Source organism: Sturnus vulgaris, chromosome 1 (assembly GCF_052056855.1).
Source record: "Sturnus vulgaris isolate bStuVul1 chromosome 1, bStuVul1.hap1, whole genome shotgun sequence".
Classification (NCBI taxonomy): domain Eukaryota; kingdom Metazoa; phylum Chordata; class Aves; order Passeriformes; family Sturnidae; genus Sturnus; species Sturnus vulgaris.
In genome coordinates this window covers 156,545,999-156,561,288 of record NC_142243.1, presented here as the reverse complement: position 1 = coordinate 156,561,288, position 15,290 = coordinate 156,545,999, and the positions used below count along the sequence as shown (strand labels likewise).

Here is a 15,290-nt window from a genome sequence, read left to right as displayed (position 1 = left end):
AGTTAATGCACACGTTAAGGCTGTCACAGGATGACAGACGGGTTTGTGTAGGAAAGAACCTCAAAGCTCATCTCATTCCACACAGGGTCACCTTCCACTCCATCAGGTTGTTCCAAGCCCTGTCCAACGTGGCCTTGAACACTTTCAGGGAGTGTTCCAGGGTATTCCCAGGTGCTGGATTTGGGACAGCACTGGGCTCAGTCACTCCCAGTAAACCCATGCCCAGAACTTCCTGGTGACCTGTAGCTCATGGAGTGACCACTGTGGTCCTGGGAACGAAGTGCCACGTGTGAGAAGACACCTGCCTGTAACACCCATCATTCATTGAACATGTTTGGAAGTGCCAAACTATATGAAAAACCAAGTGTCCTGAAATGCTTCTGCTCTCCAGACCATGGATCCACCCTGAGCCGGGTCTGCAGGGGGCTGAGGGGTCCCTCTGTCAGGGAGAGGGAGGAGGATCTTTGGTCACAGACTGGCCCAGCTGGTCAGGAGGGCTTTAAACTTACAGGCACCACAGAGGCACAGTGGGACAGCTCCCTGGAATGGGAGGATCCAGACCCTGAGGGAAGGACAGGGGCAATGAGGTGAGGGTCACCCTCTGTGCCAGTGCCCAACTGGATGCAGGGAGCTGCACCTGAGAGGCCTGAGGAGCTGAAGAGAGCTCACAGGTCAGGACTGCAGGGACAGGTGACATTCCTGACCAGGAAGACTGAGGGGATGCGATCTCCACAGACACGTGGGAGCAGCCTCACATTCACAAGCCTTGCTCCTCGGGGTGAATTCAACCACGCCGGTATGTGCTGGAAGGACAACCCAGGAAGGCACAGGCAATCCATGAGCTTCAAGTGCAAATGGGCTCCTGGGAAATCTCTCTAAAGCCTTTGGATGCAGCAGAGAAGCTCAAATAGAGAGATCCATGAAGATCTGCCAGCTGAAAGGCTCAGTCTGCTGAGCTCTGCCCTGTGTCCCACCCCCTGCTCCACACGCAGCTCTCTGGCAGTGGGAAGCCATTCCCCCTTGTCCTGTCACTCCAGGCCCATGCCAAAAGTCTCTCTCCAGCTCTCTTGGAGCCCCTTTAGGCTCCCCAGAGCCTTCTCTTCTGCAGGCTGAACACCCCCAGCCCTCCCAGCCTGTGCAAGCCCTTCGAAGAACGCTGGGGTTTGGAAGCAGGTGACTGATCCTCAGGTAAGGCACACAGGTAAAAAAGCAACAAATGGAGATAGAATTCCAGCCTGGGTGGGTGGGGGAGGAAATCCCATGGCTCAGAGGGAAGTCAGTCCTTTCAGACCCTCCTAGGACAGAGGAGCCCCCAAACATGCAGGTTTAGTGATCCCCACGCAGCACACTAAGCTTTAAAAACATTTGGATTGTACCCTGCCAAGAGATCTACTGAAAACAAACTTGGTGGGCAAATAAGTGGTTACAGCACAGGAAAAGGGCAGGAAGGTGCTGCCACAGGACCCAGCAGCCAGGACTTGTACCTGGGTCAGGATTTTGCAGCTGAGGAGGAGTGATGAAGGCTGTGTCAGGAGAGACTACTGATGCCACCAAGCTGTATCAGGGAGTCAAATGAAGCTCAATGATAACAAAGTGCATCATGATCCATACAGCTGAGGGGTAAAATGACATGGAAGGGGCAATTTACTGCAGATGTGAATAGATTCAAGAAAGAAAGAACTCTAAAATCAAAGCCTCTGTCTTAGAAACTGCAAACCCACTGATGGCTGCAGCCTGGAGCAATTCTGCAAGGAACTACTTTGTGCATTTCTTCTTTTGTGTCCTTTTCTGGCACTCCCAGTGGCTCCCATCACACCCCAGATCGGCCAGAACTTTGTGCTGACTCAGTAAGTTCATTTTTACACTACTGGATGATGTTTAAGCTCAAAAAAAGGAATATAATCCTGATTGCATTCAAGAAATGCACCATCCTGGAATGGTTTTGTAGGCACTGGCAGAGATTTCTGTATGTACTGACAATTTCCAAGCAATGCCACTTCACTTAGAGGTTTAGGTATGGGAAAAGATGGGAGAACACAATTCAGAATGTCCCCTCCTCTACCTTAGACACTGATGAAATAAAAAAGGTCCAGATGAGAGTGGGAATTATTCCCACAAAGAGGAACCAGGATTTGCCAGCCTGGCAAGAAGAGAACTGCTGCTCCATTGGCTGATGTGACTGACACAGACACAGCAAGTGAGACACAGCCACTCACTGCATCCCAGAAGGCACAAGGGACTCATCAAGAAACAATTAAAGTAAATAAAATGCCTCACTGTGGAACTTGATATCACAACACTCCATGGAAGATTTAAAAAATCTGGACAGTTTTACAGAGGCTCATTCCATTCCTGATGCAGACACAACACTTGGTTCAAGACATGCTTACACAATAGGTGAGCCCAGAAAATTGAGAATATTCATCTATACAAGCTCATTTTCCTGTTTCTTATGGTCTTGCCCTAAGAACCAACTTCCAGCCAAACAGGATCCTGGTGTATCCTAAACCAGTACAGGCCTCGCTTAGGTTTCCCATCCTGAGAGAAATCAGAAAATACTGGAGGAAAGCACAGCCATTGCCACTGGTATGAATCCAGAGATTCCAGTTTTGTGAGATGTTGGCCTTTTGGTGGGAAAGAACCTGTGAAATCAAGTCTGGGGAAGGAAAGATGGATGCAGGTCTTTGGAGTAATGGTGTGGCTAAGAGGGCTGGACAGGGATAAATCAAAGCCACAAGAGGGCAGAGAGACCATGTTTGGTGTAAGCTGCAAAGTTCATTATCCAACAGTGCCACAGTGCGAGCTGGCTTGTACTGGGCAGTGAATTTGGCCACTGATAAGAGAAGCGGCCTGGCCTGGTAGACAGGCCCCCAGAGAACAGAGATAGCACAGAACTGGAGACAGACAAGGATTTGATCCAATGAGTCCCAGCCCAAGCTGCAGGAGCTATTGGTCAGAGAGCTGAGCAGCCTGAACTCTGAACCAATCACAGGTGCTTACCCAGGAACATGAAGAAAGGTATTTAAGGTGAAGTCAGAACAATAAAGAGGCTTTTTGTCACAGGGACCAGGCTCAGGCACAGAGCCAGTCAACGTTTCACAGCCAGGAGCAGGATGAGGAGGCTCCATTCCTATGGAAGCTGCTGCCAACACCAGACAGCCCAGGTGGGCAAAGAGCACCACGACAAAAGCAGCTTCTCACATCCCAAAAGCAGGTTTCCAGTAACAGCAGCAACACACAGTCAGCAGGGGAAGTTCTGGAACCTGAGGGGTCCAGGACTGGGAAGCAAAAGTCTCCAGGTGATCTGGAAAAGTTACTCCATAACATGGGCACACTACTTTGCTCCACCCCAAAAATGCTGCTCTGCAGTTCAGTAACTCCACAGCCTCATGGAAACCTTGGAATAAAGGTTTTTAAAATACATTTAAGAGATGATGACCATGAAGTCAGACCAGAGAATTGAAGGAACTGTTTCTGCATGGACAAGAGGACAAAGGTGTGCTGGGAGGACTGAGATGCCAACACTTTCCTGCAGTTGGATCTTCTCAGAGTTCCTGATATAATGGTTTGCTGGCACAGAATTTAAGAATTGCTGTAAGTCAAAAAGCCATAATTCCATGATCCAGGACAATTCTGACTGTGTTGGCTGGAATGCTGCACTGCCTGGGTGAGTGGGATGGGATGGGATGGGATGGGATGGGATGGGATGGGATGGGATGGGATGGGATGGGATGGGAGGCTCTAAAAAAGCCATGAGAGCTTGGTCCCATCCTCACCTGCCATCCTCTCCAGATGATGTGGGAAAATCTGCTTCTTTTTTTTTGTGCCTCACACACATCACAGGTGATTAAACATTACTTAAGGACCAAGGGTTGGGTCTCTCAATGAGCACCACACTCTTTTCTTTCTATCTTTCATCCCATTTGAGGGCCCAACAGAGCACTCACTGACAGGCAACAGGGAGGTCTGAATGCCCTAAGCAGCAGCTGGTGTTTCCCAGACCTTCCCTGACCTCTCAGTTCCCTGCACTGACTGAACAAACAACCTCAAGAGAGTAACCCGGAGCTTAGAGGATGACTCTGAGGGATGAAGAACAGATACTACTCTCAGGAAAGTAAGTTTTTGTTGAGTCCTACAGCAGAACCTCTGTCTGGAAACGGGTTGGCTGTCTGGGATGTACTCAGAGGAATTTGTCAGGGTAAAAGGAACTGGTCGGTTTTTTTTTCAAATAAAGGGGTGAAACATGCAAAATGGGTAGAAGCAAACCAGCACCATTAGAGGCAGGAGTGCTCCTGCAGGAGCTTTGCCCAGCTCCGTGGTGCTGCTACAGCCACTGGAACCAACTGGGTGAGTGTCAGCTGTGTGTCACAGCTGGGGACAGGCAGACACAGCCCAGGTGACAGCCTGGAGATCCAGGTTAACGCCTTTAACTCCTTTAACTCCTGCTGATTGAGATGGCCATGCCCACAGATCCACGAAACTCGGAGCCATCCAGGCACTGGAGCACCAACTGCTCCAAGGCTGCCCCAGGATGGATTCACTGCACCATTCCCTGTTCCAGCAAAAGGGGCACAGGACAGCCCCTGGATGTGGGACATCATGCACCCGCAGCAGGTGACAGAGGCCAGGACCTTCCCTGCCTGCACTCCAGAACACAAAACTGGAGAAAACAAGGCATGCTTGTAACACACCACACTGGAAAAATTAGTCATCATTGAAGCACAATGCAAATATCCTACCCAAAATGAACGTGGTGACTGCGGAGTTTTCACTCTAGAACAGACAAAACACGACATTGCTTCAAGCAACAGAAGGTGAAGTCCCCAGGGTGGTTCCAGAAGCCAAAGGGAACCCTCTAGAACCACAGCAGGGAGCCAGAAGCACAGCCAGGACTCCTTTGGGCTTACCTGAGCTATTCCTGTCATCGACGTATCTGAGGTCATCAGCTGCATCAGGGGACTGGAAGAGAAGAGCAGATGTGATCATCCACACCTGTAACATCTGTAACACCTGTAACCCCTGTGCCCAGTAATCCCCCACCTCCACCTCCCCACACCCTGCAGAGAACCTGCTGCCCCCACAGGCACAGAATTCACAGAATTCACAGAATTCACAGAATTCACTGGCACTGCCACAGTGGGGACACGGGCACAGAGAATCCCTCGTGCCTGAGTCAAGCCTGGCCTGTGTGAAGGAGGAGAGGCAGTAACACAAAAGGCAGAAAGTGTGAAAAGTAAAGAAAAAGGCTTCAAGCTGAAAGAGGGGAGATTTATGTTGGATATGAGAGAGAAATCCTTCCCTATGAGTGCTGAGGCCCTGGCACAGGGTGCCCAGAGCAGCTGTGGCTACCCCATCCCTGCAGTGTCCCAGGCCAGGACAGGGCTTGGAGCAGCCTGGGGCAGGGGGAGGTGTTCCTGCCAGGGCAGGGGTGGAATGGGATGAGCTTCAAGGCCCCCCCAAACCCAAACCATCCCAGGATTCTATGAACTACTGCACTGCTGAGAGAGGCCCACAGACACTGCCTGAGGATCTGGAGGTGCAGCCTCCTTTGGAGACACCTTCTCAGCTGTATGAAGACCCAGTGCTGCACCTGGGGAAATGTGGGTGGTCTGGAGCTGCCACGGGGCTCCAGCAGCCATCCCCCAAACTGCCTGGAACAGGACGTGGAGAGGGCACATCCCAAAGGAAGGCACTCCAAGGAAATGATGAATGACGTCCAGGAGCAGAGCAACTCCACAAGGGACAGGCGTCAGTGAAGAACAGACACCAAATAAAGTAAAACAGCCTGGGAATCCCCAGACTGCAGCTCTGCCACAGCCAGCCTGTCTTGGGAATGACACACCCTGGGCTGGGATCTTTGTGTCCCCACAGTGAGGTGAAGCCCAGTGTGGCAGTGCTTGCTGGCTCTCCATGCACAGCTATCTGCTTCATGGTCTATATATAAACCAAAAAACCCACCTAAAACCATTCAGCTGGCACAAATGGCATCAGTGACTGACTGAGCCAGGCAGTTCCAGCTGGTTCCAGTGGTCCCCAGAGCAGGGGCCAGGGCTCAGGATCACCTCCAGAGCTGGCATTCCATGACAAAGCAGATTGAATAGGCCATTTTAGGAAGGAGGAGCAGCTCACCATGGCATTCACTCTCAGAACCAGGTGTTCACTCCACGGCTCACTGACAGCAGAACTACAACTTGAGAACAGGAACCCCAGCTCGGGCAGGACACCAGGCACATCCTAGCTGGAAGTTCACATCTGCTCCAGTTTGGCATTTGCCAGCCATCATTTCTCTTTTTCTTCCCTTTTAGTTCTCATCTTTCACCTTAAAATATTTCAGGAGCCATTCTGGTGAAGATGCAGATGTTTTGTATCTGCAAAACCTTTGTCATTCATTTGAAACCATCTGGACAAACTTTTTCCTAATTTCACTTGGCTGAAGGCTCCAATAAGCCCTCACTTCCCAGCAAGACTGGTGTCACTGCCCCTGCACAGGCAAGGCCTCTGCAGAGGGGTTCCCCCAAATCCCTCAGCCTCAGCTCTTCCACCAAACCAAGCCCTGACCTCTCTGGAGGTGGCTCAGCATGCAGTTTATACCTGGATTTCGTAAACAGGTTTGGAGGAAGGAATAGCAGCAAATTCCCGGTAGTCAAACTTCTTTTCAGACATTGACTAGAAGGGACAGCAGAAGGGAAGAAACAGAAAAGAGAGAGTGAGGGGACAGAAATGGATGGAGAAGCAGCAGCAAGCTGAGCAATCTAAGCAGAGATCACAGCAGCAGCAGAGAGACATCCTCAGGGAGAGGCAGGAGTGCCTGGACAGAGCCTGGAACACGGGGCATCCCTGGGACACTGCCCTTGGGGCTCTTCTGGTGCCAGGACAGGGGTCTGGAGTCACAGAGGAAACATCATGTGCTCCAGGGAAATGCTAATGCACACCAAGTCAGGTAGGAAACCTGTTTTTGGGGGGAAATTCATGGCAAGATTTCTGATAGCTGGAACAGAGTCAGAATTTCAGTCCAGAGCTGCATTATGGTGTGACCTGGCAGGACAAGGTTCCTTCTACACAGCTGCTCCCACATCTGGTCTGTCTCACCAATTCTTACAGTTCTGTGCAACAATGTCCCATGGCGTTTACTCAGGCTTAGGAAAAGCAAAATGCTGATTGCAGCTGAAGGTCTGCTTTGTGCTGTTGAGGAAACGTAGGGCCAAAGTCCCTGAAGTGAACTGAAAGGCCTTCAGGACCCAGGCAAAGGCTTTCAGAACTCAGGAAAGGCCCTCTGAGCCTGGGGAAAGGCTTTCTGGACCTCAGGAAAGGCCCTCTGAGCCTGGGGAAAGGCTTTCTGGACCTCAGGAAAGGCCCTCTGAGCCTGGGGAAAGGCTTTCTGGACCTCAGGAAAGGCCCTCTTTCTGAGCATGGTGGAAACCTTTCTGAACAAGGAGGTGAAGAACCATAGTAAGGATGACAAAATAGGGAAACAGAAAGCACATGGGAGTTGCAATAAAGGGTGGGGGGGGTGCCTTTAGGCAGGAATTTGGCCAAGTTCCCTCCACTGAGCCCCTCACCATTCCCTGAACCATGCAGCCAGGTCTGGCTCAAGGACTAAGGGGGGACCCACAGCTCCCAGGCACAGCCAAGTAAGCAGGGAATGCCAGGATTTAGGAAAGGTGAAAAAGCAAGCAGGAGAGTGTCATACCAGCCTTCCTGGGGAAGTGACGTTCCTGGGGCTGCAATCTGCAAGAGGTGACAGAAGAGCACAGTTAGTGACAGGCTGGCTGTGTGACACTCCCCCCTGAGCCAGCTCCTTCCTCAGCAGCATTTCAGGGTGGTGACACCAGGCTGGAGGCAGACCCTGCCTTCTGCCCTCCCAACAAACACCTCTTCACTGCTTTTCCACAAAATCAGGATGCTGGTTGTATCTCCTCCCTGGTTCCCTGGAACCCCCCTCTACCTCAGGTGCTATCACCTGTTCTACACCTTAGGCCCAGCTCCTGTGCTGAGAGATGGCCCAGGGACCTTCCAGCCAGGCTGAAGGAGGGGATTGCCTCCCACAGCTCTGCCTGTGAGTGAAGCTCCAGCAGCTCTCTCTGCTCCCCTGAGGCACCAGCAGCTCTCCAGTACCTTCCAGTGGCGTTGGGGATGGTGTTGGAGCAGGTGAGGGGGACTCTGCCAGCTGCTCCAGGGTGCTGCGCTTCTTCCCCTCCTTGGACTTGGCAATGACCATCTGGGCTTTCAGAGCATCCTGTTCCAGAGATTTCATCCTGCCTCAGGAACGGGGTGGGGAGAAGAAGCCATCAGTGCCTGTCAGTGTGGGGACTGGTGCTACCTGTGTGTGCAGGCCCCCTGGGCTGAACACAGATGGGTGAACTGAGCCCCGTCCCCGAGGGTCCCCGAGGCACGCAGGAGCACAGCTGGGCTGGCTGCCATCCCCAAACACACGTGTGATCACATGTGTCAAACACACGCAGCCTGAAGCTATGATCAACACACTGAGAAGCCGTGGGCAGGCCCAGAGTGGCACACAACAGGACAGTGACCCGAGCTGGGGACAAAACTGCAAGGATCACACGAGCGGGATCAGTCCTCGGGGGCTTTGCTCTCCTCTGTGCTCTGTGTGTTGCACCTGAACCCTCCTCAGCCAGCAGGAGAACATGAAAGGCCAGGCTGGATGGACACTGGACTAGTGGAAGGTGTCCCTGCCCATGGCAGTGAACAAGCGACCTTTAGGGTACCTCCCAACCCCACTCTGGGACTCTGTGACACAGCTCTGGAAAAGTGGCTCCAGCCCTCAGAGAGGTCTGTTCCTTTCTCCCCATCAGCCAGCCCCAGCATCCCCCCTTGTTCTCAGGGACCACTCCCACGTCCTCCTGCCCCAGGAGGCCCCAGCTGGGGCTCAGGGACACAGACAGGACCATGCAGCTGTGGGGAGGGGGCGTGCACACCTGGATTGGCCTCCTGACCCAGGGATTCTTGAGGCGTGGCTCTGCACTGGGCTAGCCCTGGCCCCGGGAGCAGGAGCCCACTGCCGGGACTGGTACAGCTTCCTGGCCAGATCCTGCTCATACTGTTTAATACTGTCTTCAAGGGCTGAGGATCTGAGGAGGAGGAGCAGGAGAAGGAGGAGGAGAAGGAGGAGGAGGAAGAGATGATGGTGATGAACATTGCAGCAGACAAGAACAGGAAAAGAAAGAAACAGGTACAGGAACATACCCTGGAGAGGGGAAGCACGGGTCTGACACAGGGGCAGCCTTGGCTACACGGGGTCCCAGACGTGACCCTGCCCAGCCCTGGCCACTGCTGAGGCAGCAGGAACCCCTGGGGACAATCTGGGACGGTGCCCAGGAGCATCAGAGCCTCCACATCCAGGGCTGCCTCCCCCATGTGCTGGGAGGGGACCAGGAGCAGCTGCAGCCCCAGGGGAGGGCTGGGGGCTGTGGGACCATGGGCGACACTGATCATGTGTCCAAGCACTTCGGAACAGAGCGGCCAAGCACACGACACCCAGTTTGCATCCTGGGACATTTGTACCTGGGGGTGAGCGTGTCCCTAAACCAGTGTGTGTGAGGGAGGAAACCTGCCAAAATGCTCCTGGGCCTGGCTGGGCACCTGCCCCTCAGTGTGCACCAGAGCCTCTGAACCTCCCTCTGCCCATGGGACACGGGGAGGGCTTCCCACTGCCAGAGGGCAGGGTCAGATAAATACTGAGAAAAAATCCTTTCCTGTGAGCGTGGCGAGGGTGCCCCAGGGTGCCCAGAGCAGCTGTGGCTGCCCATGAATCCCTGGAAATGTCCGAGGCCAGGCTGGACAGGGCTTGGAGCCATCCTGGAATAGTGGGAGGTGTCCCTGCCTGTGGCAGGGGGTGGAACCAGACGGGCTCTAAGGTCCCCTCCACCCCAAACTATTCCATCCTGGGCTGTGAGCGCCCAGAACACCTAATGGGTCTCTGTGTGTGTGTCTCACAGAGCACTGGGGTGCTGGGGGGAACGAGGGGCAGCACGCATCCCGGCAGAGCACTGATGACACAGGGAGAACAAGGAAAGCCCAAGTAGGTGCAAACTGATGGGGTCAGGAGTGACAGCACAGAGCAGAGAACTGGAAAGAAGCAGAAGACAGGAGATTAGAAAGGGAGGAAGAAGCCCAAGGCACTTGGAGAGAACATGGGTTAGTGGGGCTGAGCCCCGTGTGTGGGGCAGTGCAGAATTTCCCCTGCAGCACAGAGGCCTCTGGAGACAGGACCTGATCACATCACTGTGGCCAGTGCAGAGCTGGAACAGGGACCCTGAGACCACTGCATCCTCCTGGGACGTGTGTGGCTGCAGGGAACAATCCCTCCATGTCTCACAGAAGGGAGCACGTTGCAGTGACTGATTCCTGCCCAAAGCATCAGCCAGGCCCTTCTCCAGGAGCTGCACAAAAAGCTGGGCCTTGGCAATGGAAGCAACGTGGAGCTGAGGCCCTGGGCTGCCAAACTGAGACCCAGAAGGGCTGGACCTGACAGCTCAGGCAGCTTCTCCCTGACAGGCACTCCCTCCTCAGGAAGGCTCTTCTGCTGCTCATTTTCCACGGACAAAACACACTCAAAAGAGAGTCAAAGTCTGAGATGAGATTTCTCCTCTGCCCTCAGTGGCCAAACCCATGGTGCTCCACACTCACTAAGCCTCCTAAAGCGTCATGTGAAACTTTTAGTGTGCCCTGAGCAACTCCAGCCAAGTCCCAGCTGGCCCAAGACCATGGGCAGAAAAACAGTAACATTACAGGAGCAAATCATGCTAAATCACATCACCTAGGAGCATCCTCTCCCCTCCCAGCATTTTCCAGATTTATCTGCTGGCAGCACCAAGTTCCTGGAAGAGCAGAGTCCCGAGAGTGGAGCTGCACAGCTGGGACAGCAGCAGTGTCCCTGAACACACTCTGCTTCCCAAAGTCTGCATGGCCAACATCCCGTGTCTCCTTCTGACACCCATCTTCAACAAAGCTTCTGTTCCAGCATCCCCTGGGGACATTGATGCCTAGGCATGATCAGAGCTGACAGATCTCAGAGAGCCTTCCCCAGCACGTGAGGAATGAACCTGGGAAGGAAGGCATGAGGGAGTGAATCCCTTGCACGTTTCATTGGGAATCGAGGATGACAGATTGGGCACTACCCCTCTCCAAGCACAGGGATGTGCATTTCCAGGAGAGGCCTGACAGGAGGCCCAAAGCCCAAGAGTAAGTCTGTGCAGGATGTCTGGCACTGTGGTGCTTGCACAGTGTCACACTGATGGCTGCTTCTGGCACTGTTTCACACTGACAGCTTTTCCTGAGGCAGAGACTTGACTCCAGCCCTCTCCAAGCACCTGCAGCACTTGGGGTTCTCTCCAACCTCATAAGGAAAGACAGGGCAGAGCAAGGCAGACCCTAAAGAGGCTCCAAGACAGCTGGAGGGAGACTTTGGACAAAGACCTGGAGTGACAGCACAAGGGGAATGGCTCCCACTGCAGAGGGCAGGGTTAGAGGGGATCTGGGGAAGGAATTCTTCCGTGGGTGGGCGGGCAGGCCCTGGCACAGGGCACAGAGAGGCTGTGTCTGCCCCATCCCTGGCAGTGCCCAAGGCTGGACGGGGCTTGGAGCAGCCTGGGGCAGTGGAAGGTTTCCCTGCCCATGGCAGGGGCTGAGACTGGATGGTCTTGATGGTGCCTCTAACCCAAGCCATCCTGAGATTCTGTGAAAACCAGCTCAGAGAAAATTTGATCAAAGCCCCAGAACATCAGCCCAGCTTTCACTGAGGATCTGCTTTTCCAGTTCTCCTTTCTCAGAGCCTCCCCAGGAGCAAGAGCCCCACGATCATCCATGTCAAGCACAAACATTGGAATTGCTCACAGTGATCCCTCAGTCTTATCTAAAACCCTCATCTAAACCCCAGAAGAGACAGTTCACACTGTCCTTTGAATGTCTCCTACAGGAATATCACGAGAGAGAAAACTATCAATAGGAGCAGCCTGACTAATTTTTGGAAGGAATTCTATGACGCAGTAAACACCTGGACTAGCTTAAAGTCTAAAGCTCTGAATTAGGAAGTTTTCTTTCTTCCAGAACAATTTTTAGTCACTCTTTCATAGCTGACAGAACAGCTCATACGGGAATGGCCTGATCCTGCCAATGTCTCGGCTGCAGCACGATTTCCAGCCCAGCAACACTGGAAATATGAAATTTCATTTTTCATTTTGGACATGTGACCTTGCAGCTTCAGTGACACATTTCACAAGGGTTGGGGATAAGGTGGGGATGGTGTGCTGAGGGAAGGAACACACTCAGCACAGCACACGGCTGTGCTCGTGCTCACTGTGGGCTCTCATCGTGTCCATGGCTGAGCAGGCACTGGGGGAGCCTGGGATCCCTCCCACCTCCCCTGTGCTGACAGGCTCAGCCACAGCATCAGTGTTTGAACAGATCCTACACAACCTCCCTCGACATCTGCCTTTGAAAGGGTCCCCAGTTCTCTGGTTTTATTTCCTTTATACCCCACACATGCAGGAGCTCCCCTGCTCTCTGCAAGGGTCCCCAGTTCTCTGGTTTTACTCCCCCAATTCCCTGGGTTTTTTAATCCCCTATTCCCTTGTTTTACTCCCCTATTCCCGGTGTGTTTTTACTCCCCAGTTCCCTGGTTTTACCCCCTTTAACCCCACCCAGGATGTCCCTTGCCTGGCCCAGAGGAGCTGGGCTCTGGCTCACCGTGCTGCCCTCCACATGGCTCGCTTCTCTGCCTCCAGGGCTCGCCGTTCTGCTGGGGACAGCTCCTTGTCCCTGTCCTTGTCGTGGGCGCCGAGCAGCTCGGGGCTCTGCACGCGCAGCCGCTCCTGGTGGCGCCGCTCGGCCTTGGCCGTGCGCACGGGAGCGCCGGGCTCGGCGGGGAACGGCACCGGGGAGAGCCTGCGAGGGGACACGGGGCTCAGCACCTGAGGGCTCAGCACCTGAGGGCTCAGCTGTGTGTGCCAGCTCACCTGTGTGCGGTGATAGTTCACCTGTGTGTGCCAGCTCACCTGTGTGCGGGGCCAGCTCACCTGTGTGCACTGATAGTTCACCTGTGTGTGCCAGCTCACCTGTGTGTGCCAGCTCACCTGTGTGCGGGGTCAGCTCACCTGCCTGCTGTGCCAGCTCAGCTGTGTGCAGTGCCAGCTCACCTGCCTGCTGTGCCAGCTCACCTGTGTGCAGTGTCAGCTCACCTGTGTGCGGGGCCAGCTCACCTGCCTGCTGTGCCAGCTCAGCTGTGTGCAGTGCCAGCTCACCTGCCGGCAGTGCCAGCTCACCTGCCTGCTGTGCCAGCTCACCTGCCTGCGGTGCCAGCTCACCTGCTCAGTGCCATCCGCGGGGCTGCTGTGCCATGGCGAGGGCACAGAGCACAGCCAAGATTCTCGTAAGGAGTTTCTGGGGCTGGGGCTGTCCTGGGAGCCCCCCAAGGGCAGGGGGGTGAAATCTGATGGACTCCAAAGTCCCTCCAACCCAACCCATCCTGGCATTCCATGAATGTGGTTCTGATCAGCTTCCCTTCCTCCCCCAAATCCTTCCTGGCTAAAAAAGGAGGAATTATCCAGCCCCTGCCCCAGCTCCCCACTCACCCTGCCATGGAGTTGGTTCTCTGCTCGGACCTGATCCCCTCCTCCAGGGAATTCCTCTGCGAGCTGCTGTTCTCACTGAGCTCCAAGGGCCTGGGAAAGAAAAAAGCCCCAGTGAGCTGCAGCAGCACAGAGTGCACAGCCAGCAAAGGCTGGGACAGGCCCTGGGAAAGCAACAACTGCTCCAGGTGAGCACTCAGGTGAACGTTCTGGGGGATTCTGAATGTCCACATAAATATCAGAGCTCATTTCCTGCACTGGAGGTCAGCAGCCACCAACATACACACACCTCAATTTTTCTAATAAAAATATTGGTTGGGCTTTCTTTTCCTCTGGATCTTACCCTTCAGTCCTGGGAACTTGGACCTCCCACTTGGCTTTGTTAGATGTGGCACAAATTCCAAACAGAAGAGCCCAAGAAAGATTCACCTTGGAAGCACTAATCACCTGATCCTGATTTTATACCTTCATTAGCAGATTAATTTGATTATTACAAGTTCTTCCACAAGATGGGCTATGGAGCTGCTCTGAGGGCTGGAACCTGGCTGGGAGAGCTGGGAGTGTTCAGTTTATAGTGACACTCAGCCCTGATTTTTACTGCTCAAGTTTATTTTAATCAAGTAATTTAATTAACTAAAATTAATTAATTACTCAATTAATTAAATCAACTGAAATTAATTACATTTTGTCTTTAATTAATTGAAGTTTCTCTTTCAGCATGAGAAAGATTATTTCAAGAAACACAACTTCAGTTTCTTCCACTGCCTCCCCTGCATTCAAGCATAAGAAATAAACAACTGAAAGTCATGTGCTGGATGCATCTTCCTGCTCTTCAGCATGCCGTGTTTCAGGATGAAACCAGGAGAGGTAATGGCACTTCCCAGACAACCGGGGAGCTGTGTGTGACTGCTCTCCTCCTTGGAGCTGCCTCAGCACAGCAGGGGCAAGGAAAAGTCTCAAGGCATCACTACGTGAGAAATTCCTCAACTGAGACTGGGAGAAACAACAGAGAAATGAGATTCCACCTGCCAGGGTGTGTTCTGCACTGGGACTGAAAAGGGACTGTGGAGAGGAGAATGTCTGTCCCAAAGACTTCAAAGACAGACAAGAACAGCTTCAGCTTTAGTGCATTCCTAGTTTATCTGGAGCCTTTGAGAACCCTGTTCTCATTCCTCAGTTCTATGCCCAAGAATTAGGAAAAAACCATCAAGGTAACCTGGAGGCCAAAAGCCTAAAAAAAACCCCAAACTTGTTTTAGTGTCACTTTATCATTCAGCTTACCTTGAAGCATCTGTCTCTAAAAATCACCCTCTCTACACCCCCTCGGGCACAGCTGGAGGAGCTGCTCCCTGAAAAGAGCCAGCTGGAAAGCCTGGCCTTTCCCATGGTGAAGAAACCTTCCCTGAGAACTCCTGGCAAGCTCTGGGATGTGCCTGTGTGCTCTTACCGAGCTGCTGGAGCCTGGCTGCTCCTTCCATTCAGCCTCTCCACCTTGTACTCCACGCCCTCGATGATGACGCTGGACTGCACAGCCTCAGGCACCTGCCTCCCCTCTTCCTCCTCCTCTTCCTCCTCAGCTTCCTCCTCCAGCAGGAGGGCTCGCTGCTGCTGCAGCTTGCGGGCTGCCAAGGGAGACAGGAGCCAGCTTAGACCACAGAGCATTCACTGAGCCCAGGACGGCACCTCTGGGCAAGTTCATACCCT

General features: G+C 53.3%; 1 protein-coding gene across 18 annotated transcripts in view; it reads right to left on the bottom strand.

The window, feature by feature from the left end:
* SCRIB (scribble planar cell polarity protein) overlaps positions 1–15,290 on the bottom strand; it is a 112,015-nt gene that overhangs the window by 2,430 nt on the left and 94,295 nt on the right. For 14 of the 18 annotated variants that reach the window (XM_088180939.1, XM_088180960.1, XM_088180938.1 and 11 more), the window contains 8 exons: positions 15,034–15,208; positions 13,590–13,679; positions 12,706–12,903; positions 8,937–9,089; positions 8,116–8,255; positions 7,691–7,728; positions 6,592–6,666; positions 4,908–4,959 (listed from right to left, as the gene is read on the bottom strand). In XM_088180939.1, coding sequence (XP_088037065.1) covers positions 4,908–4,959; positions 6,592–6,666; positions 7,691–7,728; positions 8,116–8,255; positions 8,937–9,089; positions 12,706–12,903; positions 13,590–13,679; positions 15,034–15,208 — 921 coding nt within the window. Of the gene's footprint in view, positions 1–4,907; positions 4,960–6,591; positions 6,667–7,690; positions 7,729–8,115; positions 8,256–8,936; positions 9,090–12,705; positions 12,904–13,585; positions 13,680–15,033; positions 15,209–15,290 lie in introns of those variants that run through there. The other 4 variants (XM_088180945.1, XM_088180976.1, XM_088180992.1 and 1 more) reach the window with 4 other exon arrangements.